Genomic DNA, 27,468 nt, shown 5'->3' with positions numbered 1-27,468 from the left:
AATGAGGTTGGCTGGGGTCAACAAGGTGTTAGTAAGGTGTAAAAACCTGGCAGGAGATAAGAACGACATTTTTGTTTGTGTTAACAGGATGTCAACTGCATGGCTGACTAACAGTGTCAAAGGATGGAACAACACTACTTCAGCAGACGCGTGCACAGCCATGGCTGCGGCGCAAATCGCCTGAACGCAATGGGGAAGTGCCCTAGCCACATCATCTAATCGTTTAGAGTAATAGGCTATTGGTCGTTGCTTCTCACCGTATTGCTGTAGTAGTACTGATGTCATGTAACCGTTCTTACAGTCAACAGACTGTGTAAATGGCTTGTTGTAATCTGGCAGCGCCATCACCCCTGTTCCTGTTATGATTTGTTTCACTTTTGTAAATGCTTCTTCCGCGTCAGGTGTCCACTGCAAAGGTGCGCTTAAAGTTTGATGTGTATCTAACATTAGGTTCTGTAATGGGGCAGTTATGATAGCATAATCAACGATCCACGACCTGCAATAATTCGCTAGGCCTAAAAAGGCCATCATTTGTCTGACGGTAAGCGGTTTTGGTGCCATTTGTACTGCTTCCTTACGTGAAGTAGTAAGTTCTTTCCCTTCAGCTGAAATGTTATGACCAAGGAATGTTACTTTTTCCTGTGTAAATTGTAGTTTTTCCAATGAGGCCTTATTTCCTGTTTTTGCCAAATGTGTGAACAGCCTGATTGCCTCTGTTTCATTTTCCTCTTTGGTGGGGCTGGCCAATAAAATGTCATCAACATAAACAATTATCTGTGTGGTCTCTGGCCATGTGTGGTGGCTGATGCACCTGTTTATCTCCGCTGAAAAGATAGTAGGGCTATCACAGAACCCTTGTGGAAGGCGAGTGTAAGAGTATTTTTTGTTCTCAAATGTGAATCCAAACCATCCCTGAGCTGTACTATGAAGAGGAATGGAGAAAAATGCATTACTTAAATCAATTACAGTGAACCATTTTTGATGAGGTTGTAATTCATTTAACAATGTGTGTGGGTCTGGTACATTTGGAGCTCGTGATTTAACAGCCTGATTTACTGCTCTTAAATCATGTACCATCCTCCAGCCGCCCTGTGGCTTTTTCACAGGGAAGATGGGGGTGTTGCATTGAGCTGAGTCATGTTCCTGTAACACGCCTGCAGTCAGTAAATCATTAATAACAGGCTTTATTCCTTCTTTTGCATCTGATTTGAGTGGATACTGTCTAATTCGAGGCCTGTGAGATGTGGCTGGATCTATGGTTACAAATGTTGCGGTTGTCATAAGTCCAACATCTGTCTTTGATGTAGCCCACAGACATGATGGCACTGTAGGGAAATCATTTGAAGTCAGGGTGAACACAGAAAGTCATGCATCCAAATGCACAGCAGGGGGCGCCAAAGTACACCAGTTCAGCACTTGTCTTTTCACAAAGCCACAAAAGGAGCCTCTGTATGTGAATACATTGTGTCTCTCCTTCCTCCAAAGGTCACTCTTGACAGGAAGTGCAGCCAACAGATCATTTGCATCTCTCCACTGTTTGTGTGCCGGTTTTTGTAAACAAATATGTGGAAACCGTGGGGGGTTTATTGGTGTCAGCTCTGGAGGCAACGTCACTCTGATTATAATCCATCCATCTGGAGACCAACAAACGTCTGTCAATGTTATTTTCTGTGGTGACAATCGCAGAAACTTTTCCTCCCAGGCTTTAGCAACTGCTCTGCCCTCAGGAGACAGGTCTGGTCTCCTTAGCCAGTCTGGTTGACCTGGCAGGGGTCCTTCAGGTCTGACATACATCATTGTAACATGTAGTGGCCACTGTGTCTGTGTTTCTGTAGGAACGACAAATGTTTTAGCTATTTTAGCCCGCAGTTCCTCCATAGATCCAACCACTGACCGAGGGCCTGTTGACACTGGATCCAATGTATAGAATTTATTAGGAATGACTGGGCTTTGCAACACCATAAGTGATTCTTTAGTTTCTGATAAAAATTTCTTTGGCACTATTCCATTAGCCGTTGGCACTAAACTGATCTGTAACTTACTGAGAAGATCCCTTCCCATTAGATTGAAGGGACAGTCAGTTGTCAAAATAAATGGGTGTGTATAATATGAACCATCTTCATCTTGCACAATGACCTCCTTAGACCAACAGGCATATTGAGGCTTTCCACCCACTCCCACTATGCCAATAACCTTTTTGGAAGTGACTACGCCTTCCACCTGATCACGGAGGACAGAAACATCAGCTCCAGTATCACACAGAAAAGTGACTGGTGTTTGTTTTGGTCCCACCAACAATGTACGTTTTGGGTATTTTTCATGTGTTAATGTTACAGCTGCATAAATGGAGAAATCAACAAAATGATTTGGATTTAAAGGTGGGGGATGTTCATATTCTGCAGGTAAATCATTGTCATATTGATCAGCATCCTCATCTTGCCCTAAAAAGGCTATGTCACACTCTGAGGTTTCATTATCTGTTCCGGAGTCACTGATTGCATGTCCCTCCGGCCAGTCCTGGCGTCACTGCCTAGGAGTTTGCCCGAACGACGTATGGTCTGTTTTTTGCTTTTTTCTTGGGCAGTCTCTTGCCATATGTCCCTCCTCATGACAAATGAAACATTGTCTTTTTTCTCGATCTATTTTTGCTTGTTTTTCCTCATCAGGCGTTCTGGTGCGATATGGCTTTTTTCCCTGTCTTTTAAACCCTGAGCGCTGGCTCACCAGGGCTGCAGCCATGGCCTCAGCCAATACATTAACATTAGCTGATTCAGTTTTTGCTTTCTTTTTCTCAGTGACTTCATAAGCATGTTCGGCCCATTCCATTAGCTCTGGAACAGTGAGGGTGCGGTGTGTGACACAGTTTGCTTTTATGAAATCTGACACGTTTGGCAACAAACCACTAATTAACCACATTTTTAGCTGTATTTGGTATGGATTATCCACCAGCGGAGAATGAGGAAGCCCGCTATTAGTCCTAAAAACCGTTTCTAAACGGGCACGATATTCCATTGGCGTCTCGTCTGATTTCTGACGACACGCACTTATTTCTTCGTGGCTTGGAGGTTTTGTGTAAGTCGCCCTAACTCTTTGCATCAGTGCTTCAACCTGCTGTCGCAGCTCATTAGAGTTATGTGCTAGGGGCTGACGGTTAACTTGTCTCCCCGTGAAACCGCCCACCACTACTGGATATCGGTGTCTAAGTGTTAGTTTTAAAACCTTTTCCACCTCCAGTCCATTTAAATGCCATGTCTCAATCAACCCACATACTTGTTCAGCATAAGCAGTCGGGTCCTTCTCAACATCGCATACGCCCCTACAGGCATCTAATGCTTCCTGTTCCGTCCATGGCCGAAACAACAACAGCTGTGGGGGATGTGTACCCTGTAATGGATCCTGTGGGTTTAGGAATTCTCCTGCACGAGGGTTAGCTACCTCTATCATGGGTAAAATTGGATATAGATTTTCCTCCATCCCCGCTATGTGATATTGCTCATCCTCCTCACTGTTAACACTTTCTTTCATCTGTTTTGACTTTTGTTTAGCTGCCCTAGTCACAGGTCCCTTTGTTTCTTGTCCTGCAACTGCTCCCCCCTCTTGTAAACCCCCTGCGGCCCCATTCTGTTGCTGATTTGTCTCCTCAACTCTACGCGGTGCACACACGGTCTCATCAAAAGGCTGTATTTTAGCTGCAGCTAACACTTTCTGTTTCCTTCTCTCTTCACCTTTCTCTATCTGTGTTTTCCTGATACTCATAGCATCCTTCCAGATACACACTACTCTTAAGTGGTCTGCTATTAACTCAGCCTGCTTAGGACGTAACTTTTTTAATGCCTTCACTCTTTTTCCTTTACACCAGATGGACACTTTTTCTATTCCAGCTTCGTCTGATAATTTCCCTGCAAACCCACAATTTTTGTACCAATCATCTAGATAGCAACAACTACCGGGATACTTTCTCTGCATGAATTTCACATCATTATTTTCCATCAATGCTTTACGCTGCGCGTTACCCATGTTCTCAGCACGGGATTTACAGACACCGTTACAACAAAGAAACACCACAAAGAAACAACACACAAAGAAACAACACACAACAACTCCCGTCTGCCCTCTGTCCCTTTACCACGCCGTGTGAGTTTTACGTCACCCACCACGGTCTTCACTCCCCGTTGTACGTCACGGGTACTATGGTGAAAAGAAACAGCTTCTCACCTCGTCAGTGTTCTCCCTGGTTCGTGGGACCCGTCACTCCCCGTCCGGGTCGGTGCTGGAACAAGCTGTGACCACCCCTGCAAAGGAGGGGGTGCCGGCAGTTTTACTAATGGTCCGGTTGCGCCCGCACCGATCCAGACGAAAAGATGTAAGGTCCCGGGTTTCGGCACCAGTGAATGTTAGGTCCAAATACGTTAAGACCGTTGCTAAAATGTGAATGTTGGGTCTAAATACGTTAAGACCGTTGCTCAATCACATCTCAGGGAGAAAAACACTATCTGACTTAAAGGCGACCAGAGGCAGAGAGGTGCGAGCTGCAGCTCGGAGAAAAACCCAACAAAAAGAGACACAAAAGTCCGATATAAGTTGGATTGCTCTGATGGTGATGCCTCAGAACCAGGTATTTATTATAGAAAACATAGACCACACCTGCTCTGGGTGCAGGATTAATACCATATATGGTAACACAAAAACTTTGGGGGAGAAAAAGGCTCATATGTCCATGCAGTGGGTCACATACCCCCACACTGGCCCAAACTAGTTTAAACCAGCTATGGTGGACAATGGATATGTTTTGCAAACACACACACACACACACACACACACACACACACACACACACACACACACACACACACACACACACACACACACACACACACACACACACACACACACACACACACACAGTTAATCATGGATAATTTCATATTCTAACTATCGTTTAATCATTTAACTATAACTAATAAAGTAATAAAAACCACACAGACTATAACATATCTTACAGTAAGGCTATATAGTAAGGCATTAAATCACAAAAATTTTGAAAAACAAAAAAATTGAGTTAAGACCATCATTAGACCCTAACAACTACTGTAAATATAATGCACATACTCAAAAATGGCTAACAACGCAGTACGGCACAAAAAACTGTAAATTTGGAAATTTAACCCAACTTCACAGGTAAGGCTATAGTAAGACATAAAATAAAAAAAATTGGAAAATTAAAAATTGAGTTAAGACCACCATTAGACCCTAAAAACTACTATAAATATAATGCACATACTTAAAACGGGCAATGAATGCAGTAAGAGACAAAAAGTTTTAAAATTCAAAATTTATCCCAACTTCAGAGGTAAGGCTATATAGTAAGGCATACAATCAAAAAAATTTGAAAAACAAAAAAATTGAGTTAAGACCATCATTAGACCCTAAAAACTACTGTAAATATAATGCACATACTCAAAAATGGCTAAGCACGCAGTACGACACAAAAAACTGTAAATTTGGAAATTTATCCCAACATCAGAGGTAAGGCTATAAAAAGGCATAAAATCAAAAAATTTTGAAAAACAAAAAAATTACTACTGTAATGAACTACTGTAAATAAAATGCACATACCTAAAAAGGGCTAAGAATGCAGTAAGGCACAAAAATGGCAAAAATCTAAAATTCACCCAACTTTAGAGGTAAGGCATGATATAAAAAAAAATTGAGTTAAGAACATTATTTGACCCTAAAAACTACTGTAAATATAATGCACATACTCAAAAATGGCTAAGAATGCAGTATGGCACAAAAAACTGTATATTTGGAAATTTAACCCAACTTCGAAGGTAAGGCTATAGTAAGACATAAAATAAAAGATATTGGAAAATAAAAAATTGAGTTAAGACCATCATTAGACCCTAAAAACTACTGGTTATATAATGCACATACATAAAACGGGCTAAGAATGCAGGAAGGCACAAACCCCCGAAATTTAAGGCTATAGTAAGACATACAAATGGAAACATCTTGGATTTATTTCCCCTGAGATCATAAGACCTCAAAAACTAGTGCAAATATGACAAGCACACTTAAACTGGGGTTAAAATGCAGTAAGACTTTATAAATGCGGAAAATGTAAAAAAAAACAAAACAAAAAAAACACCCAAACTCAGTGGTAAGGCATAAAAAGGGAAGAATTTGGGATTTTTTTTCCCTCTGAGATAAGACCCTAAAAACTAGTGTAAATATGATGAGGACTTAAAGTGGGGTGAAAATCTAGCTGAAAAACACCCACATTTTGGAGGTAAGGCTATATGAAGGCATAGAAATGGAAACATTTTGGATATTTTTTCTGAGATCAGTCCATATTAAGGCATAAAAATGAAAAACATTTGGAATTTTTTTTCTGAGATAAGGCTATCATAAGACCCTAAAAACTAGTGTAAATATGATGAGCACACTAACACTGGGGTAAATATCCAGTAAGGCATGAATAGTAAGGAAATTGTGAAAAAACACCCACAAAAAAACATTAAATTTTTTTCAATTTGTATGCCTTACATGCCTTATATATATATATATATAAAGATATATATATATATATATATATATATATATATATACATATATGGCTGAACAGGAGCAGGCCTTGAGCACCAGAGCAACAGAGGCTCAGATCTACCACACCAGACAAGACCCCAGGTGTAGACTGTGCAAAGAGGCCAATGAGACAATCCAGCACATAACTGCAGGGTGTAAGATGCTGGCAGGGAAAGCTTACATGGAGCGCCATAACCAAGTGACTGGCATAGTGTACAGAAACATCTGTGCAGAGTATGGGCTGGAAACCCCAAGGTCAAAGTGAGAAACACCTCCAAAGGTTGTAGAAAATGACCGAGCTAAGATCCTGTGGGACTTCCAGATACAGACGGACTGAATGGTAATGGCGAACCAATCGGACATTGTGGTGGTGGACAAAGAGCAGAGGAAAGCCGATGTGGTTGTCATAGAAATACCGAGTGACTGCAACATCAGGAAAAAGGAACATGAGAAACTAGAAAAATAAAGGGGCTCAGAGAAGAGCTGGAGAAGGCCTGGAGGGTGAAGGCATTAGTGGTGCCCATGACCCCCAAACTGGAAGAGTGGCTACAGCAGATCCCAGGAAATACATTAGACATCTCAGTCCAGAAAAGTGCAGTGCTAGGAACAGCAAAGATACTGCGCAGAACCCTCAAGCTCCCAGGCCTCTGGTAGAGGACCCGAGCCTGAAGGAAAAAGAGACCACCCGTGGTGGGTGAGGAAGAGTATATATATATATATATATAAAAATACATATATAAATATTTAAATCAAGGGGTATACTGACAGAAAAAGGCTCAAACGCCCACACTAAAAATATTAATACAAATATTTGCATGGATAAAGAAATCTGGCAAAGTAACCAATGAGAAACAAATTAGATGATAGATAATATTTTCTAGCATATTTTACAGCTATTTTAAGACATGGGTCAAAACTGATCCATTATCATTAGAGATGCTAACAGAAAGCTAACACAAGGGGAAGGTCACATTTTATTGGCCTGATTATTAAAGGCTCAGTATTTGTGTTGAATTGAATTTGAACTTTAATATTTGGGAATGTATGTAATCAACTCTCAGACAAAAAACAATCATTGTAATTTTTATAGTAATTGGAAAAAATGCCGGTCATCATAATCATATTTGAGTTGTAATCCATTATGGATAATTGAAGAAGTATTTGTAATTGAAAAATGTAAATGACCCCAACCCTGACTCAAAGTAAAAGTTACTAGTTACTTTCACCCCCCATGTTTATTTTTGGTAATACATCTTGCATACAGTAAACATCTTGTGTTTAAACTTAAAAAGGAAAAAAAAAAATCTACCACAATTGTTTCTTTATTCCACAAAGACATCTGTATAAAATAACAGGTTTGTCAAAACAAACAATTCTTTAAAAAAAAAATAAAAAAAATAACACCAATGCATTCAAATCAAAAAAAAAAAAAAAAAAAAGTATAGATACATTTATGAAGTGTGAAACAGTGCCATATGGATAACAACATAATAGGTAGAAATCACAACCTGAACCCAGTGTTGATCAGAAATGGAACGACTAAGAACATATGGATTATTTGATTGTTGTCTGGTCATTTCATTTGTTTTTTAAAACAAAAAAAAAAAATTTACTCAGAAAAAGTTGGGTATACAAAATGCAATGAATTACTTTACTTCTTTCAAAACATACTTAAGTACAAGTAAAATTACTGATTTAGAATTACACCCATGAAAATTACTCAATTACAGTAACGTGAGTACTTGTAATCCATTACTTTCACCTTTCTTGAGAAAGGCAACGTCTTTTGTAGGAGTAGAGAGGCCATTAAACTCAGTGAACTGTATCACTAACTAACACTTTTATTTATTGGATAATTATGTCCATAGTGATCCGTGTTCACTCACAATGAGTCAAAAAATTCATCAACCCTAAGAAAAGTCCTCATTACCAACAGTTAAAATACATTTAAATTCTATTAATGACCAAAATATTTACTGAAAAAACAAATCTATTATAAGACATCAAATAAGTGCAAAGCATCAGAAGAATCATTATTATTAAGTTGACCTGATTTTAGAGTTTCTGGGACAATGACCTTGGCTCATTGTCTGGTTTGTGAGCCTGTGTGTGATGTGTGGTGAGGATCAGAGGGTTGTTAGGATGCCTGGAATCACCCGAGGTCATCAGAGGGCAGCTGTTCACTATAAAAGGCCTCGTCTGCACACAGCATCACTTCAGCCTGGAGCCACAGCAGCAGCAGCAGCAGGACGCAATAAGGACATCTTTTACCTCTTCTTTCCCCACTTGTGACACCATTTGTGAACAGATCGTGTGAGGTTGTGCTGAAATGGATTCCAGAGCTCTGACAGTTTCCCTCACACTCTACCTGTGTGTGTGTGTGACACTTTGCTCCAGATATCACACCAGTGCAGCCAGTAGAAATGTGTCGACTAGTCATCAGGGCAGGTATCCTCACTACATGATGCAGCTCTATCATTCTTTTAAGACTGTGGATTTCTTCTCTTCCGTGGGTGTAACCCGGGGGGAGCAGCTCTCTGATTCTGTGCTGAGCATCATGGCTAAAGGTGAGTGTGCACGTTTAAAAGCTGTACTTTGTTCAATAAGGATCACCAAATGTGAGCCACTGTGTGTATTCCTCGGGGTGAGGAGTGTGGTTGTAGGGTGTAGGGCGGGGCGATATATCAAGATTCAAGATAAATCAAGTTTTCTATTTTCGTCTAATATATATATATATATTATAGCTCATTTGTATTGAAATAGTTTTATAAGTCGCTGATTTCTGCGTGCGTCCTAACCCAGACCTTCCCCTAAACAAGGCACACTACAGAACTTACTCAGACATGCTGTCCCTTAGAGGAGAAAAAGCCCAAAGTGGCACATATATTGTGAAGCTGTTTGTTAATTAAAAAAAAGTGTCTGTGGGGAATTTTGTATCAGTAAATTTAATCATGAATATTTTTACTGGTCTAACTTTATTTGAATTAAAAATATTGAGAACTATATTGTATATCGGAATTTTGAGAAAAATTATCGAGGTATGAGTTTTTGTCCATATCGTCCATCACTAAGTCCATGTTTAAAGTTTTAAATTGTTTAAATAGTCTCTATGGATCAGTTGATGTGAGCCACGCTGTGTATTCCTCGGGGTGAGGAGTGTGGTTGTAGGGCTGGGCGATATATCTGGAATTAAGATATATCAAGTTTTCTATTTTGGCAATATAGAAAATTACAGTATTGCCTATATTGGTATATATATATATATATATATATATATATATAATAGCCATTTTTGTTTTAAAATACTGAAAAGTATAGTTAGATGATTTAGAAATTTCCTTTAACAAGCCACACTACAGAACTCACTCACACTTGCTGTCCCTTAGAGGAGAAGAAGCCAAAAGTGGCACATATTATGCAGCTGTTTGTTAATTAAAAAAATGTGCCTGTGTGGTATTTTTCATCAGCAAATTTAACCCCAAATGATCTTTTTGGCCTTCATTTGAATAAAAATTATCTAGATTTATATTGTGTATCACCATAAGATATGAGTTTTGGTCGGTATCGCCCAGCTCTATGTGGTTGCTGTGTTATCTGTTTATCTGACCCTCCCTTTTTTACAACCCACACAGTGTCAAGATGCTTATTCCACTTTAAAGGCTCTTTTATGTGGGGCGGTTGTATATTAGCCCTCAGACATCCTTGCACAGGGGGGTCCAATACACATCCTGTCCTGTCCACTCACTGGTTTGACATTTGTCCATGGATCTGGTTTGCCTGGATTCCTCCAGACTGCTGCCACTGAGTCTCAACCTAACGTCTTGTCTCGCTTCAGGTTGTCATCAATGAACTAGAAATCTCAAACATACTTTGCATGGTGGAATGCAGAGATGTAAAGAGTACTGATATATCTCACTCAAGTAGAAGTACTGTTACTTGATTGAAATTGTACTCAAGAACAATTACAAGTAAGTCATACATAAAATACTCAAGTACAAATAAAACATAGCTCAATTAAATAGTACTCAACGTAAAAGTTACTAGTTACTTTCACCCTCCATGTTTATTTTTGGTAATACATCTTGCCACGGTTCCCTTGCATACAGTAAACATCTCATGTATAAACTTAAAAAGGAAGAGACTTGCACAATTGGAACTTAATTTATTTTCCACAAAAGTATCTGTATAAAATATTATATATAATTTCTAAAAATAAAATAACACCAATAAATGCAATTCTAAATAAAACATTCGCAGGCTCTAAGTATTATAGCTACATGTATGAACTCTAAAACTGAGAAAATAAGCGGCATTCAATGCTGTTTTGGTTTTTGATTACGTTTAATCTGATTGGTCAGCTATGATGTGATGCATTTGGTTGACGTATGGTCATTATGATTTTTTGTAGTTTCACAATGTCCATTGATCATTTTAAAACAAAAAAATTATAATTTACTCAGTAACGGTTTGGTGTAGAAATGTAACAAGTAAAATGATTGATTTAGACATGTACTAAAACAAAAGTACAAGTGCCCATAAAATCAACTTAATTACAGTAATGTGAGTACTTGTAATCAGTTTCTTTCGCCTCTGGTGGAATGGAAGTCATCTGAGAACACCCTGAGATGATGTGTGTGTGTAACATCACTCACATCATCATTCATTACAGCAGTGTTTCTAAAATGGGGGTACAGGGTACACAGTGGCATTACAGGGGGTATGAGAGAGAGAGAGAGAGAGAGAGAGAGAGAGATTGAATTATCAAATGACATTAAAAATATTTGGTTTTATAATGTTCATTTTTAGTCAAAAATGATAATCATATTAAATATTACCAGCAACTCACAAAACAACAACAAAAACACATAAAATAAGATAAATGTATACGGAATAATAAAAAGAACAGACAAACAACAGCAAAACACACAAAATGACAATAAAAGCACACGCACGAAGAGAGAAAAAATACTTACTATTACCAGCAACACACAAAACAACAAAGACGAGAGAAAAATACACAAGATCACTACGATATACACAAAAATAACAAAGAAACACACAAAACGACATAAGAAACCAAACGACATCAAAAACATACACACTGAGACAGAATCATTTAAATAATACCAACAACAACTAAAACACAAAATAAGAGAAAAATATACTGAAGAATAACAATAACATACAAACCACAACAAAATAAACAAAATGACACCAAAAACATAGTAGAAATGATCTTGATTAGAAGGTTCTAATGTTCTAGTTGGACAAAGCGAATACTTGAGCCAAAAAAGTTTGAGAACCACTGTATCACAGCATGATACGACCACTGCAACCAGGAAACGTTGCATAAATCTAATTTCTTCACTCTTCTGACTCTTGTTTTGAAATCCAACAAAGCATCGTTAAGTATTCTCATGTCAGATATAATCTGTTTTGCCTGGATTTCCCCAGACTGTTGCCACTGCGTCTCATCCACACATCTTGTCTCGCTTCAGGTTGCCAACAAGAGGGTGAAAGGTGGACCCTCACATTCGACATGTCATCCATCCCTGCTGGAGAGCTCATCCAACTGGCTGAGCTACAGATCAGACTACCGGCTTTCTCTGCCTCTGAACACGCGACTGTGGATCTCTATCATTCACAGACGCAGAACTGCCAAGTGGACAGGCAATGCCAGGAGGAGAGACTTTTCTTGGGAAGCTTTGTCTCCAACCCCAACAAAACCAAGTCCTCATGGAAGACGTTGGACGTCACTGCTTTGTTAAAGTTCTGGCTGTACAGGGGGGGTGTGATGCTGAGCCAAGAGGCCTCAGCAGAGCCAATTGAGGACCAAGGAAGTGGTTTTAAAGACGAAGAGAAGAATGCAAGTGTTGGACCCAGACAAAGAAAAACACACCATAGGACTAGGAATCGGGTGATGATGATCGTTTTCTCCAAGTACAAGCAGCCCCAGGAAGGTCCGTCATCCTACAGCCTCATTCCCATTGTAGAGAACTCTAAATACGTGACCGTGAGCCGAGCCAGCATCGACAGTCAAAGCAGACGCCACAAAAGGAACCGACTGCAGAGGATGAGGATGGGCAACGAAGATGCTACCGCCACCGCAGCCCCGTCGGCACAGCCGGTCCAAAGGTGGCCATGTCGGAAGGTGGACATGTGGGTGGACTTTGACCTCTTCGGATGGAAAGAGTGGGTCGTGGGTCCCAACGGCTACAACGCATACCGCTGTGAGGGGCCGTGTCCCACTCCACTGGACGAGTCCTTTCACCCCACCAACCACGCATACATGCAGGTGAGGTGATGACTACAATGTACAAAACAATGTACAAAAACACAAAATTTGTCCCAAAAGTAGAAAAAAAATTACACAAAGAGAGAAAAAATACAAAAAACAGGTAGCATAATGTTACAAATGCAAAGATTTCAAATCCGTACAAAATTACAATAAAATACACCAAAAGGACAACAAAAAATGCACACAAATAACAGCAAATATAGAAAATGACAACAAAAGTAGACAAAAACACAAAACGGCTACAGAAAAATACACAAAAATAACATACAAGCACACAAAATTTAGCATTGCGTTTGTTCAGGCAGGCACAGAAGTCAAGCTCGTCCAGCACCTTCATGTGTCAGTAGCTTTTAACAACAGATAGCATCCATCTCCTGATTCAGTTAATCATCCAGCTGATCATGTCCCATGCTTCTCATTGGTTAGAGTTGGTCTCAATGCTGGATTTAAACCACTGCAACACACCTACTTCTGCACGCTTCATCCACAAACGCCTCACAACCCACGCTGACCGCTCTCTCTGCTTATGCCTTCCCATGTAGCTCATGGAAGAGCGAGGGGGAGCTCCCTATACCTCGAGCTTTCCACGTAGCTGCTGGAAGGGCAGAGAGATCCCAGAACAGAGCCTGATAGCACCAAATGTAAACTGCATGCTAATAAACAATTTGATTAAAGTGATCCTGACTGAAATGACTCATATAACACTTGGGAAGAGTAAAAACATACAGAATGATTCTAAAAACACAATAAAGCCATCAAAATTACACAAAATAAATTCCAAAAACATAAAATAGCAGGAATAAATACACAAAAACACACACAAACCCTTTGTTCTTTCCTGTGCCAATGCTGTCATGAATGTTGACAATATGAACCCCGGATTGGATAATCACATTTTGTGGCCCCCACTGTGATAAAAGTTGCAAATATGTTCTATTACTGGTTTATGTTAAATCAACAAATGTTAGGTAGATTTCTTTTACCAAAAAGTAAGGGATTGTTTCTCACTGAGGAGGCCGTAGGCAAATTGATGAAATAAATTAAGGTATGTTTCTAAATAAGATGTTTTATCGATTGTTGTTCTTTTTTTTTTAATTCTATATTATTCTGGATAAGTAAAATTAAGAGACAAATTTCACTGTAAGGCTACATTGTATATGATGTTACAATTTTATGATTTTTAAGTGGAAAATGTTTTGGAACCACTGCTGTAGATTCCTCATCTGTGTGAGTGTCAGTAAAGGTTTCATCATGTGACCTTTTCCTTATTTTCCAGAGTCTGCTGAGACAACATCATTCTGAGAGAGTGCCCTGTCCCTCCTGTGTCCCCACCCGCCTCAGCCCCCTCTCCATGCTCTACTACGAGGGTGGCAACCTCGTCCTCAGGCATCACGAGGACATGATTGTAGAAGAGTGCGGATGCCACTGAGGAACACTCCACGTGGACCAAAAAAAAAAAAAAAAGAAACGTCACATTACAACAGGAGGATGATTGTCATCAATGAACTGGAAATCAATCTCAAACATGCTGTGGTGGAATGGAAGTCATCTGAGAGCACCCTGGGACAGGGTTGGGGTGAATTATTATTCTAATCACGTCATTTATAATGAATTACAATTTTAACTGGAATTGAAAAAATCTATTGCTGTTGTACACATAATTGAATTGTAATTGAGTTCAGATAAATGACTTCTTTATTGACATGGACATGCTACAAAAACTTTATTTTACAGTTGAAACGCAAAACTGGGGAACCAGGTTACAGGTATGTGGCGTACACATACATAGTTATCAATTATTAAAATATGTTTCATATAAACTTTTCACACTACCTGTCAGTTCTCTTTAGGATCATTTTATCTTTTAAAATGTATCTATGGGTATACAGACAGAAAAAAGGCTCAGACGCCCACATCAAAAATGTTAATATCAATATTTTCATTGATTAGGAAGCCTGAGAAGGTAGCGAAGAGATTAAAAAAAAATAAAAAATTGCATGATAGATCAAACTTTTTGTGTATTTTACAGTTGATTTAAGACATGGATCAAAACTGACCTGTTATAATAAGAGATGCTAACAGAAAGCTAACACGAGAGGAAGGTTACGTTTTATACGGTTATTTATTAAAGCTTCAGTAATTGCAAATGAACTTTAATAATTGAGGACGTAATTGTAATTTACTTTCAGGGGGAAAATGATAATTGTTATTTTAATTGTAATTGGAAAAAGTAATCATAATTGAGCTGTAATTGAACATTGATAATTAAAGACAATTGTAATTTAAGAATATAATTGACCCCAACCCTGTGTGTGTGTGTGTGCGTGTGTGTGCTTGTGTGTGCGTGTGTGTGTGTGTGGTTCATCACTCATCACATCATCATTGATTACAGCATGATACGACCACTGCAACCAGTTGCATAAATCTTATTTCTTCAACCCTCTGACTCTTATTTTGAAATCTAACTGAGCATCTGAGGTATTTTCATGTTACATATGATGGGATTCTTTCATAATCAGACTTTCAGACTTTTATTTTCACTTTTCCTGGTCAGAAATTGTTCATTAGCCTGTCTACGCTTAACAATTCTTGTGTGACTGAAGTACCAGTGGGTGTAATATGTATCTATTATTACTTTATCATGTATATATTGTATGTAAAAGAAGAGACGTTTATTAAAATCTATTATTTTGGCAAACGTGGTGGCTTATTATTTGAAAACAAGAAGAATTATTGAAATTACTTACATTTAAGGATGAGATTTCAAAATAAAACAAAATTACTCTATGTGAAACATGAGAAGGAGCGCGACATTTGCCCAAAAAGCTGTTGTGCTCCTGAACACTAAAGGGTTACTATAATCACTCTTTTTTTACATCTACTCAGAGTATCTGACAGCTGGTCACACATGTATATATACTTTATTTTTATTCATTTTTATTTTTTACTTATACATAAGCATTTGGCACCTTATCATTCATTTGCACCTTGTTATTCAGTTTATATTACAACCTCCTTTTTTTCTGAAAGGTGTGTCTAATTATTATTACTATTATTGTTTCTTTAATTTTCTTCATATGCCTCTCTTTGCCTTTCTGATTACCCCACAGGGATGAATAAAGTTTTTTCTGATTCTGATGTTTAAAGTAACTTGTTTGAAACATGGTGGTCTCTAAAAAACAAAATATCAGATGCTCTGAAGGGCCAGATTTGGGCCCCGGGCCTTGAGTTTGACACATATGCTCTACAGCTATGCAGCAGCTTCCACTAATCACACTCGTTTTTACAGAGATTGACTTGATAACTATTCAGTATGTTTGTTAGCTTTCTCACCTCCCTGGGTCTAACACCCCAGGTCTGTTACAGTGCTCACATCATCAGGGGTCATTAGCAGTCCCCCCTGCTAGGCTTCTTTTGTTGATTGTGATCACCCGGCACACAGTGTGCAATAACAGAACGGGTGGATTACAGTGGGGGGGGGGAGCAGTAGAACTTGTTTATGTTGGGGTGGGGAAAAGGTTTCAGGAAGCAGAGGTGACAGGGGGGTGTTGGTACCCCCAAACAAACAGATCTGTGTGAGGGAATGTAAAGGCTGGGATCCTGGAGGATGACACTATGAACAGACAGGGTGGACGGGATCTGGAATACACACTTCCTGTCAAGTTTGGGCTAGACGAGGTCTCAGGGTTAACTGTCACCTTGTGTCGGGCAAACATTGTTCACCTTTTTAACCATGACTGTCATGTTTTACTAAAATAAACAGAGGTGAAAGTAATGGATTACAAGTACTCACGTTACTGTAATTGAATTGCTTTTATTGGTACTAGTATCTGTGATGGACTGGCGCCCTGTCCAGGGTGTACCCCCACCAAGCGCCCTATGAGAGCCAGAAATTGGCACCGGCAGACCCCCGCGACCCTGTTAAACGGGAATAAGCGGGTATGAAAATAGATGGATGGATGGATGGTACTAGTATATTTCTAAATCAGTTAGTGTTTTAAAAGAAGTAAAGTAATTTGTTACTTTCTTGCACTCAATCGATACTGAGTAAATTATTATTTTGTATTTTAAAATGATCAACGGACATTGTGAAACTATAAAAAATGAAATGACCAGACAACAATCAAATGCATCACATCATAGCCGACCAATCAGAATAAATGTAATGTACAGTGCCAAAACAGCATTGAATGGAGGTTATTTTCTCAGTTTTAGAGTTAATAATAATAATAATACATCAATTTTATATAGTGTTTTTTTGGACACTCAAAGTCACTTTACAGAATTAAAGGATTATTCTTTCACTCCACACTTAGTGGTGGTAAACTACTATTGTAGCCACAGCTGCCCTGGGGCAGACTGATGGAAGTGAGGCTGCCAAAGTGAGCCATCAGCCCCTCCGACCACCACCAACACTCACTCAAGCACAACATTCATACTAGGCAATGTGGGTGAAGTGCCTTGCCCAAGGACACAATGACAGATACCATTGAGGTGACTGTCATAAATGTATCTGTACTTGGAGTCTGGGAATTTTCTTATTTTGAATTAAATTCATTGGTGTCCTGCAATGGACTGGCACCCTGTCCAGGGTGCACCCCCACCGAACGCCCATTGAGAGCTGGAGATATGCACCAGTAGACCACTGCGAGCCTGAGAGAAGGAGTAAGCGAGTCAGAAAATGGATGGATGAATGAACAAGAAAAAAGTAACTTTTACTTTGAGTACTATTTAATTGAGCTACTTTTTACTTGTACTTGAGTATTTTATGCATGACACTTACTTGTAGTTGAGTACAATTTAAATCAAGTAACAGTACTTCTACTTGAGTAGGATATATCAGAACTCTTTACACCTCTGTAAACGAATACATACACTGTAATTCAAACAATTTTGTTCAGGAAATTGACTTTGATCTCCAAGGCAATCAAAGTCAATTTCTGATTAAAACTTGTCTGAATAATAGAAACCCTTACATATCATTTAAAAAAAAAAGACAAAATTAACTTGTTGGAATTATTACAAGAAATGAAACTAACTCTGTGTCCAACACATTAAACAGGACAAAACAAAAGTGTGCACATTATGACGAGGTCAGCTATTCCACAAGAGCAAAACCAACACAAGGAGGAAAATCCTGTGATGTGAAAAGTCACCAAAATATATCAGCCTAGAAAAGCACCAGCAGACGACACAAAAGGGTCTGCACTGCACAAATGTTGAACAGAAGGAGAAGCGTTTCAGCCTCCTCTCTGTGTGTGTGTGTGTATTGACCTTTCTTTATACAATCCACTGACTGAGGTCATCAGTCACCACTGAACTCCAAAGGAATTCCTGTGATATGAGCTGGTGCTGAATCAGGAAGAGAGAGGCAGTGACGAATAGCCACAGTGATTTATCCTCTCCTAATGTATATTAGCTTTTCACTGAAACCATTGCACTACTCACAGAAGGTGAAACTGTGTCCAGATGACCGCAGAGAACTCAATTAAAGTGTTTTCAAGGTGTTTTTATTGTCATTTCTGACACCAACAAAAATCTGTTCACATTCTGAGGCCTTGTCCATACATAGCTGGGTATTGGATGTCCAACCCCCTCCGTTTTAACAAAAAAAGTTACGTCCACAAATAGTTTAAAAAAAAAAAAAAAAAAATCCATCCACACAAAACCAAATAAATGTGCTATCGGGCGCGATAATAAGTAGTTGGCAGTATTTTCACAAAACTTAGACCCATTTTATCCAAGGAGAGCAAGCTTCATTTTCTCGTGGTCAGTTTCGTACGCATGAAGAATGGCGTCGGGTGGTTCGTTTGTGTTGGCCGACAAGAAGGTGGAATCGCTTTTGAACCACGTTTTGGATTATAAAGTAAATAAGACACAAGAAAATATATGTCATATTCAAAGTCATGTCAAAGCAAGTACACAGACGTGTCAAACTCATGGACTGGGGGCCAAATCCGGCCCTTTGAAGCATCTAATTTGGCCTGCAGGAGAAATAGAAATGACAGAAAACATGAATCATTCAATCAAACACTATTTGCAGGGGCTCACAGTGTGTCATGTGCTTATATAATATGATTGCAGTCATTGTTTATGTTTAACTGTTGAAAAAAAACTCAAAATTCTAACAAAATCAAAATCACTACATAATATTTTCCCATAATCAAATAGAAATTGGTCACTGTAACGACGAGGTGATGTTACTTATGAACTGTTACACTTATGAACTGTTGTAATTTAAAAAAGAGTCAACTGTAATACTGTGACAAACTGCAGTGCTTAATGAAATTATGAGACACATTTTTGTTGTATTGGTTTAATTAATTTATTGGTCAAATGGTGATAAACACAGAAAATACACTTCAGTTAATTGATAAATAACTTAGCAGTGACGTGAAAGATAAAACAATTAAATATGTTCTGGTATTTTGCATGTGATTGAAATGTGATGTTCAACAAAGCTTACCTGTGCATGCTCTCTTCCTCTTTCCTGAGGTGTTCGGGTAAAAGAATTCCCCGGGGCTTTTAGACACCTTTTTATAGTTCCAGGTGGGAGAGACCAAGCAGAGACTAGGAACAGGGGAGCTGGATGTGTGTAGCTCAATGTAAATATGTAGTTTAATAATTTAGGAGATGTAAATAAGATTAATGATATTAATACAGGGTTATTGGTTGTGATAATGTCTGTTAGGAAGTGTTTGTGTAAATATTTATGTTGTACTTTTAATATGCACATTATATGTCACCCCATGCTTGGTACAGGCTAATTAGTGGTACATCTGAATATAAGGACATTCATTCTGTTCAGGAGAGAGTGGAATGGAGATTGAAGTACACTGTGCTTGTGGTGAAAATAAACCGATAAAACTGATGCCTAAATAACAGGACAAGTTTTTTTATAAAAGTAGCTTAAAGGTTAGTATGAAGTGACTTCAGAAGGTACAGACCTACTGTATATGATGTTTGTTGGAACAGGAACACCATTTCTTTATTCATTTCTGAGGTTTAACACATTTTGCCAGTTATTTCATTCCAAATTTTAGCACGGCTAATGGAAGACACATAAAAAGATGAAGCCCAAACCTCAAAAACAGCAAAAATGCTAGGAACCTTGAAAGAAAGCTTAAATGGAAAGAGTTGAGCTGACCTTCTTAACATACATTACAGCAAATAACAAACACAATTCAACACATGAGTTGAGAAAGGCTCAGTAAGTACACAAGAGGATGATAAGCACGCACGTAAGCACGCAGCTCTGTCTGACAGTTTACGTTGTACAGGATTTAAAGCTAAAAGGTTTGGCTGCAGCTGTTTGGATACTGAACATTCCATGCATTCATTTACTGACACTGGATCAGAGATCTTTGTAGAAACCTTTGAAATACAGATATTTGAAAGGACTGTCTTGTAATTTTGTCATTATAGTGTAGACCAAAAACAAGGTTCCAGACTAGACCGGGGAGCCCCCACTGTACCTGAAGGTGATTGAACTTGGAGATGAACATTGAAGAACAGTCATGTGGACACAGACCCATCTATGAGGGGGAATAAAGGGGAGAGATTTTTGGGGCCCATCCATAAAATCAGCAAAATGATGGTCCATTGTTCTATGAATCTGTGATAACCACATTTATTTATTCATCTGAATAAAATCCACTGTTATCCAGGAAGTTTATTATTACTTCTGCCATAGTATATAGTCATCTTAATCAGAGATGAAATGGGTTAAAAATGGACCAAAATGGTGGAAAAGAAGGTGAATAGGGATTTCAAAAACCACAGAAATTGCTTTAAAGTTGCTAAATAGAGTGGGCAAAAAAGAAAAAGTGGTAAAAAGGGTTAAAAGTGTCAATATTGGAACAATTAGTTAAAAAGGGCAAATAATGGGCATGACAAATGGTAAATGTGGTTAAATTGAAAAAAAAATAAGCATGAAATATGGTGAAAAGAGGTTAAAAGTGACAATAATTGGTCAACATATGTGACAGATGGAAAAAAGTGGTATATAGGGTTAATAAGTGCCAAAAATGTCTTGAAAGTTGAAAAAATGTGCAAAAAAAGGCATTGGAATTTGTTGGAGAAGTGACAGAAATGGGAGTAATGTAGCAAAATGCATTAAAAGGAGCAAAAATATGGCAAGAAAAAGTGATGAAAATAGGTTGAAATATGGCAAGTTTGGTGAAGTTGCAGCAAAAAGGATAAAAACAAGAAAAAATGATCTAAACTGGCCAATGACAGACCTATCATGTGACCTAAAATAGGGGCGCTGTGTATGGATGGAATGTTGGTTTATTGATACAGCAACCGTACAGATAGTCACTGCCGAAATAATAACTCATAATGAAGTTACCAGTATTTAGTTTAGTTTAGCCAGCTTTAAACAAAAACATGGACTTAGAAAGTGGAGGTTTCACACTACCTAAACTTTTGTGAACGTAAAGCAAAAAAAAAAAAATCACATGGACAATAGGCCCAGTATATGTCCACATTTGGTCTTTGAAAGTCATGAGTGTATTATAAGAACCCAACACAAAAGTACACACAGAGTACACAAACACATTTCATTTCTTTATTAACTTTGTAAATGTTGAGCTGGTGTACAGAGTAAATTGTCAATAGATGTCCTCAGATTTGATTGGGTTAAAAGGATTCTACGTATATTTCTTCTTTCCATACCATTTAAAAAAAAAAGGCAATCAAAACAAGTTAAAATCCCCACAAGACCCATATTTGTCCCCAAGTTGCAGGCATAACCCAGAACTCAACAGTCTCTTGGTAGCTACAGCTGTATGATGCTAAAAGTACATCCATAACACAACTAGAATCCCAGTTGACAAGTAAGGCTGCATAGCATTCTAAGTAAATATATATATTTATATATATATTAATATATTTTATATATATATAGCCTTTTTTGTTAAAAACATTTTCTGTGCATGTGCACAGTTGCATTCCTTAGTATTGAGTACGTAATATGCTATTGCGTTGATAATGTCTTCAATCCATTCTAAAGGAATATACACATGTTCTCTAGTTTTTGCAACAGATAATATTTTTGCATGAACTCGGTGCATGGCATCGTCTCAGTAGTCCCTCGGTGCAGGGCTTTCCAGTGCACGTTTATTTATGTGGTGTAACAGCTTCCTCCTCACTATGCTGAGCTCAGCTCGCCACTTCACTGCCGCGTCTCCAATTTGGTCAAAGGACAGAAACTACAAGGGAGGGGCTGTGTTGAGAAGAAATGTTTGTCATCTTGAAAGACTAGCCATCGAAGCAGGGGTGGACTGGCCATTTGGCATACCAGGCATTGTCCCATTGGACCGTCGACCCGAAGTGGGCCGGTCCGGTCCGTTTAGAGAGGCAGACATGGTAACAGGTGGCCAAAAATGGTCCAAAAGTGGCAAAAGTATGGCCAAAAAAAGTGTAAGGGGACTAAAATGGGCCAAAAGCAGCCAAGAGTGGCCAAAAAATGGGCAAATAAAAAAAAATCAGGTGGTATGTAAAGGCTAAAGGTTGCTTTAATGGGCAAACAATATTGAAAAAGGGCAAAATGTGGCAAACTGTAGTGAAAAAAAAGAGCAAAAATCCGCAACAAAAAAGGCAAAATGTAAGGAAAAAAGGAAACAAGTGATATTTATAGCTTATTTGAAAAAAAAGTGGCTCAAAAATTAAAGAAAGGACAAAAAATGGATAAAGGCGTCAAAAAGAACTTGCAAAAATGGACAAAAAATAGGAAAAAAATATTTTTATGAGCAAAAGGTAGTTAAAATCTGAGGAAAAAAAGTGTCAGAACAATAGTGAAAAAGGGCAAAATGTGGCAAACAATAGTGAAAAAGGGCAAAAATCTGGAATGAAGGGAAAAAGGAAACAGTTGGTATTTATTGGTATTGATAGCTTATTTTGATGAAAAGTGGCCAAAAAATTCAAGAAAGGACGAGAATTAGATGAAAGTGTCAAAAACAACTTGCAAAAGTGGACAAAAAAGTAAAAAATGGACATTTATTGGCAAAAGGTAGCTAAAATCTCAAATGAATGTCAGAACTTTTTGAAAATGGGACGTAGGAAGTAGTAAAGAGAGGAAATAGGTAAAAAAAAAAAAGGGGTTAAAAAGTTTCCCTCTTTTAAGGTTTTCTGGGGGAATAATAATTAAAATTAACACATAAAGAGCGACATGTTGAGCATCCTGACTTAAAAACGGCTTCTACTGGTGTCTGGACAGAAAATGCCAATGCTGAATTTTTGCCCAAGTCCACCCCTGCACCGAAGCCACCAAGCCTTCCCGTATCTCCATTTGACTTCAAAGTGCTCGAACAACAAACGTAACATCTGTACCTGACATCAGCAGTAGATTTATACAAGAGCAACACAAGCGTACAGTTACACAAGCCTGGAAGGAGCTGCCGTGTGTTGTGCTGTGCCTTTTTCTCATTGACATCGAACTGTTTCGTTATTATATTCACATGTTATTGAACGTGTAAATATAACACATGGTGAAGTCATAGCTGATAGAAAGACAGAAGGAGGGTTTACTCTTTCAAAATTTGTGATGAAATGAGAATGAAGTCACATGTAATATTAGTTACAGCAGATACTGAGATACTCTGGTGACAAATAATCCACTGATGACTACTTTATAACAACAACACTCACAGTATACCAAGACTTTACATTCATCATCTGTGGCTGTAAAGCCAAACTAAACACTTACTGAGTGCTTATTGCGAAATTTTGTGACTCGTATAATTTTGTATGATAAAGCTTTTCATGTTTTGTGAAATACCTGAATGAAATGTATGAAGGGATTGGATTTAATGTGATGATGGCACACTTGTTGAGGTAAATCATTGTTAAAAATAAAGTGATTTTGAAGCACACATTAGGCCTTTGTCCACTCCCCATAGAACACATGTCAAACTCAAGGATCGGGGGCCAATTCCGGCCTTTCAGAGCATGTGATTGGGCCCGCAGAAGTAAGTGAAAATCACAGAAAAAACACGAATCACTGTGTATATTACAAAATAATTCACTTGTCAATTGGTGTTAAAGGAACTCTACATTTTTCCAAAAATCCTGCAATTTTTCTCAAAATTTTTCACAAAATCTCCAAAAAATTTGAAGAAAAATAAAAAAATCAAAGGACTTTTAAATACCTGTCGCTTATTGCTTTGATATTGTTGATGGCTACCATACTTTGTCTAATTTATAACTGGAAGTGCAAACTTAGGCATGTTAATCTTCAAATTGTTTGTTTTCAAGCCCACTTGTGATCGAACTGGTCCGTATTTGGCCCTTGAACCAAAATGAGTTTGACACCCCTGCCATAGAACATCCTGTGATATCACAATTTTGACACGTCCCTCAAGCCAGGACTGAATAAAGTGACACACATGTACAAAACCAATGCATATAATAGGGTTCTCGTTAAGGTGCTTAGATATGTCATTAAGTTAAAAAAAAAACCTAAAGTTAACAACCAATCACGGGGCACTTTTCCAACCTTTTGAATGTTGAATATGACTTCCTATGAGAGGGTATCAATGTCTGACATACAAGGCAAAAGAGATGCGTTGTGGGATACGAATGAACTGACATCATTTCAAAATGCGTGAAGTGTAAAGCTGTAAATACAGAGACAAAGAGTTTAAACTCAGGAAAAGCAGAGCCTGAAATCAGACTCGTACACGCACACCCATGCACGCACGCACGCACGCACTTTCCTCTCTTTTTGTAGCAGTTATTGCTTCTTCTTGAAGAACGGTTGAGACAGAATATCGAGGGGACAAAAGGACCTTTGAAAAGGAAAATGCTCAGGGAATAGTCTGGCTCACAGTTCAGGTCTGTATTACATGTTCTCTTCACAGTGATCGATGACTGACAATCTTTACTGCGCTTTCAAGAGACAAACATCAAAGCTCAAAACGGCCTCAGCCGTCAACGCAACACGAGGCTCTCCCATCATCATCGTCAATGCTACATTATTGCCAGCATTTCTGCTACTTTACCCTCGTCCAGTCATAGGCGGAGTTTGACATTCTTGTCGGGGAGGGAAAGAAAAAATAGAATTAAGTACATAGACCTTCTTGAGATTTGCGCCAACCACAATGTGCGTAACATATACAATAATGCAACAATGATTAGTAACATAATTGATAATGTTGACTACAGAAATTTGCATCAACATGTTGTTTGATGTCGTAAATTCACAATAAAATCAGGTGAGCGACCGCTTTCTGCTTCATTTTTGCTGCAGTACCATAACATGAACTATTTCACTATCTACATTGTGAACAATAATTGCACAACAGAAGAAGAACCAACCTAAAGTCTCAAAAGTTTGGGAGCATTTCACTATCCTGGAATCCGTCCTAACCTCCTTGGATTATTCAATGTAAAATACAGGCGATTAGTCTGGAAGTGCTCTCCAGGTGTTTGAGTTCAGGGGGCTGAGTGGGACGGGACAAACACGTGTAGAGTAACCAATCAAACAATGAGACCATAGCTAAGCCGGCTCCCAAAACGGAGCTGGCAGGAGAAAATGGCGTGTAGTATGGTACAGACTTACGGTTTTAAAGCCCCTTCTTGTTGTGGTTTAAACGATATATTCAGGTCTTTCAAAACTTTGCAGAGCAGCAGCTCTGAACGTCTTCTCCGTGGTGGGTGCCATGTTTGTTTTGACACTGCTTGACGCAGGAGATATGACGTTCTTTCTGTACGGTTCTGATTGGCTCAGTTTCTTTCGAACGGAGAAGGTGAGCAGAAACGGCTGCATTACCATACCCACTTTCTTACAAAAAGTAAGGATGTGGGTGTGGCTTATCGCCAGCCTACCATTTCACTGAAAGCTTATACTACACACCTGAGGTAGAGCTAACATCTGTGACAGGAAACTAACAGCAATATGCAAGAATCAAAGCAACAGAAAACTGTTTTATATTATTTTGAATACATTTAGGAAAACTGTAATGAAAACCTTTGACCACTAGGGAGTGAGGAAGCATTGCCCCCCCTGCCAAACTCTGCGTATGCGTCCAGTGACATCTTCTAGAGGTGGGAAGATGGCCTATGGGTGTACCAAGTGTGCGTGTTGGTACCGTGTAGATAGTGCATGTTGAGGTCAAACAGATTAGCTACATGCTAACGGTGGGATCCCGCTGGAAGACAGGACTGCTACATCTACTCTGAGAGGCGAGGGGAACACGTTCTCCTGATAATCTGCTGCTTGTATCTCTCCCCTCCGCAGTAAATAACTCCTCCACAAGAAGAAGCCGACAAAGAAACACAGCAAATCAAATGTTTCACAAAAAAAGGCAGAGTGACACATTTGTATGTTCTACTACCCACAAAGATCTGAAGATACATATAGAACAATACACAGGTTTGCAGCAAACAAACAACTAAAACCAGTTAGGGTTATTTTTCTTAAGAACCTGGAACAGCAGCATTGATGGCATCGCACAGGGATCGTATGACATATTCACAATAGACGTAGAGCATTGAAGTGCATACACTATTATTATGCACAACACTGGGTGATAGCTGTAGCTTTACTGGACTTGGAGAGCACTGGACTGGTTTAAATCTAGTGTGTGATGCTATTAGCTAGAAGATTGTAGTTTAAAGGAGGAAGAGTTGTGTGTGTGTGTGTGTGTGTGTGTGTGTGTGTGTGTGTGTGTGTGTGTGTGTGTGTGTGTGTGTGGCCAGTATGTCTGATTCAATTCCTCCCAATGGGTTGGAAAACAGGCCATTGGTTGTCAATAGCTTACATTGCATGCCTGTCCCATACAGAAGTGTCTCCCTACCCCCCTCCCCTAAGTCCCCACCTCCTCCCCAGTTACCCACCCATAACCCATTAGTATTGTAGTTAAAGACAGGCCATGCGGCAGCAGTCACTCATGCTGATACAGATAACAGGAAGCACGTTTCGGTTGCATGTTGGTTTTTTTTGGTTCGTGTTTGTTTTCAGTTTTTTATGAAATCATGCTTCGCCGACTAGTAGATTATTTTCGCCCACAGTTTCTTTTTTTTTTTCTTTTAAAAAAAGAAAAGATAATAAAAATTACAAGTAAATGTGTTTTCTTTCGGTGCGTGCTGAGAGTTGGCAGAGCCACTGTGATTTTCATTGAGCCGGTGTCTGGTGGTGCTGTTGGATTTTTATCATCTGTCAGTGCTTTTCCATGTGGGTGTCCTCCTCCCGTCAGCTGCTGCTGGTCATGTGTCCATGTACGATGGTTTAGGGGAAGGGGTTGAATCCTGCTGAGAACTCTGTAAGGACAAAGGAATGCAACGTTTAGGACAAACAGCTCGCTTACGGCCACTGTAAAGAACTGATGTCAACCATGCAGCCACAAGTCAATGCAAATGCCAGTTTTTTCATGTTACATAAAGGCAAGGCAAGGCAAGGCAAATTTATTTATATAGCGCATTTCATACTCAAGGCAACTCAATGTGCTTTACATGATAAAACATTCAATTGTTTAAAATCAATAAGAACATTTAAATCAATAAGAACAATTAAAATCATCAGTAAAATCAATTAAAATCATCAGTAAAATCATCATTACATCAACAACATGACAAAAAATCTC

At 38.7% G+C, this 27,468-nt stretch overlaps 2 protein-coding genes across 3 annotated transcripts in view; one reads left to right on the top strand and one right to left on the bottom strand.

Annotated features, from left to right (window-relative positions):
- Nucleotides 1-8,914: 8,914 nt before the first annotated feature.
- Nucleotides 8,915-14,312, top strand: spaw (southpaw). Its single transcript, XM_028458123.1, has 3 exons — nucleotides 8,915-9,152; nucleotides 12,084-12,880; nucleotides 14,160-14,312. Exons 1-3 carry the CDS (start codon nucleotides 8,915-8,917, stop codon nucleotides 14,310-14,312), a joined length of 1,188 nt encoding a protein of 395 aa, XP_028313924.1.
- Nucleotides 14,313-26,483: 12,171 nt separating this feature from the next.
- Nucleotides 26,484-27,468, bottom strand: part of ank1a (ankyrin 1, erythrocytic a) — a 178,443-nt gene continuing 177,458 nt past the window's right edge. The window contains exons 45-46 of one of the 2 annotated variants that reach the window (XM_028457620.1): nucleotides 26,719-27,145; nucleotides 26,484-26,686 (exon numbers count right to left, since the gene is read on the bottom strand). The gene's annotated coding sequence lies outside the window, so the exon portion shown is untranslated. Of the gene's footprint in view, nucleotides 26,687-26,718; nucleotides 27,146-27,468 lie in introns of those variants that run through there. The other variant, XM_028457621.1, reaches the window with a different exon arrangement.

This window comes from Gouania willdenowi, chromosome 9 (assembly GCF_900634775.1).
Source record: "Gouania willdenowi chromosome 9, fGouWil2.1, whole genome shotgun sequence".
Lineage (NCBI taxonomy): Eukaryota > Metazoa > Chordata > Actinopteri > Blenniiformes > Gobiesocidae > Gouania > Gouania willdenowi.
Note: the sequence above shows the minus strand (reverse complement) of the source record. Positions and strands in the feature narration are given on the sequence as shown.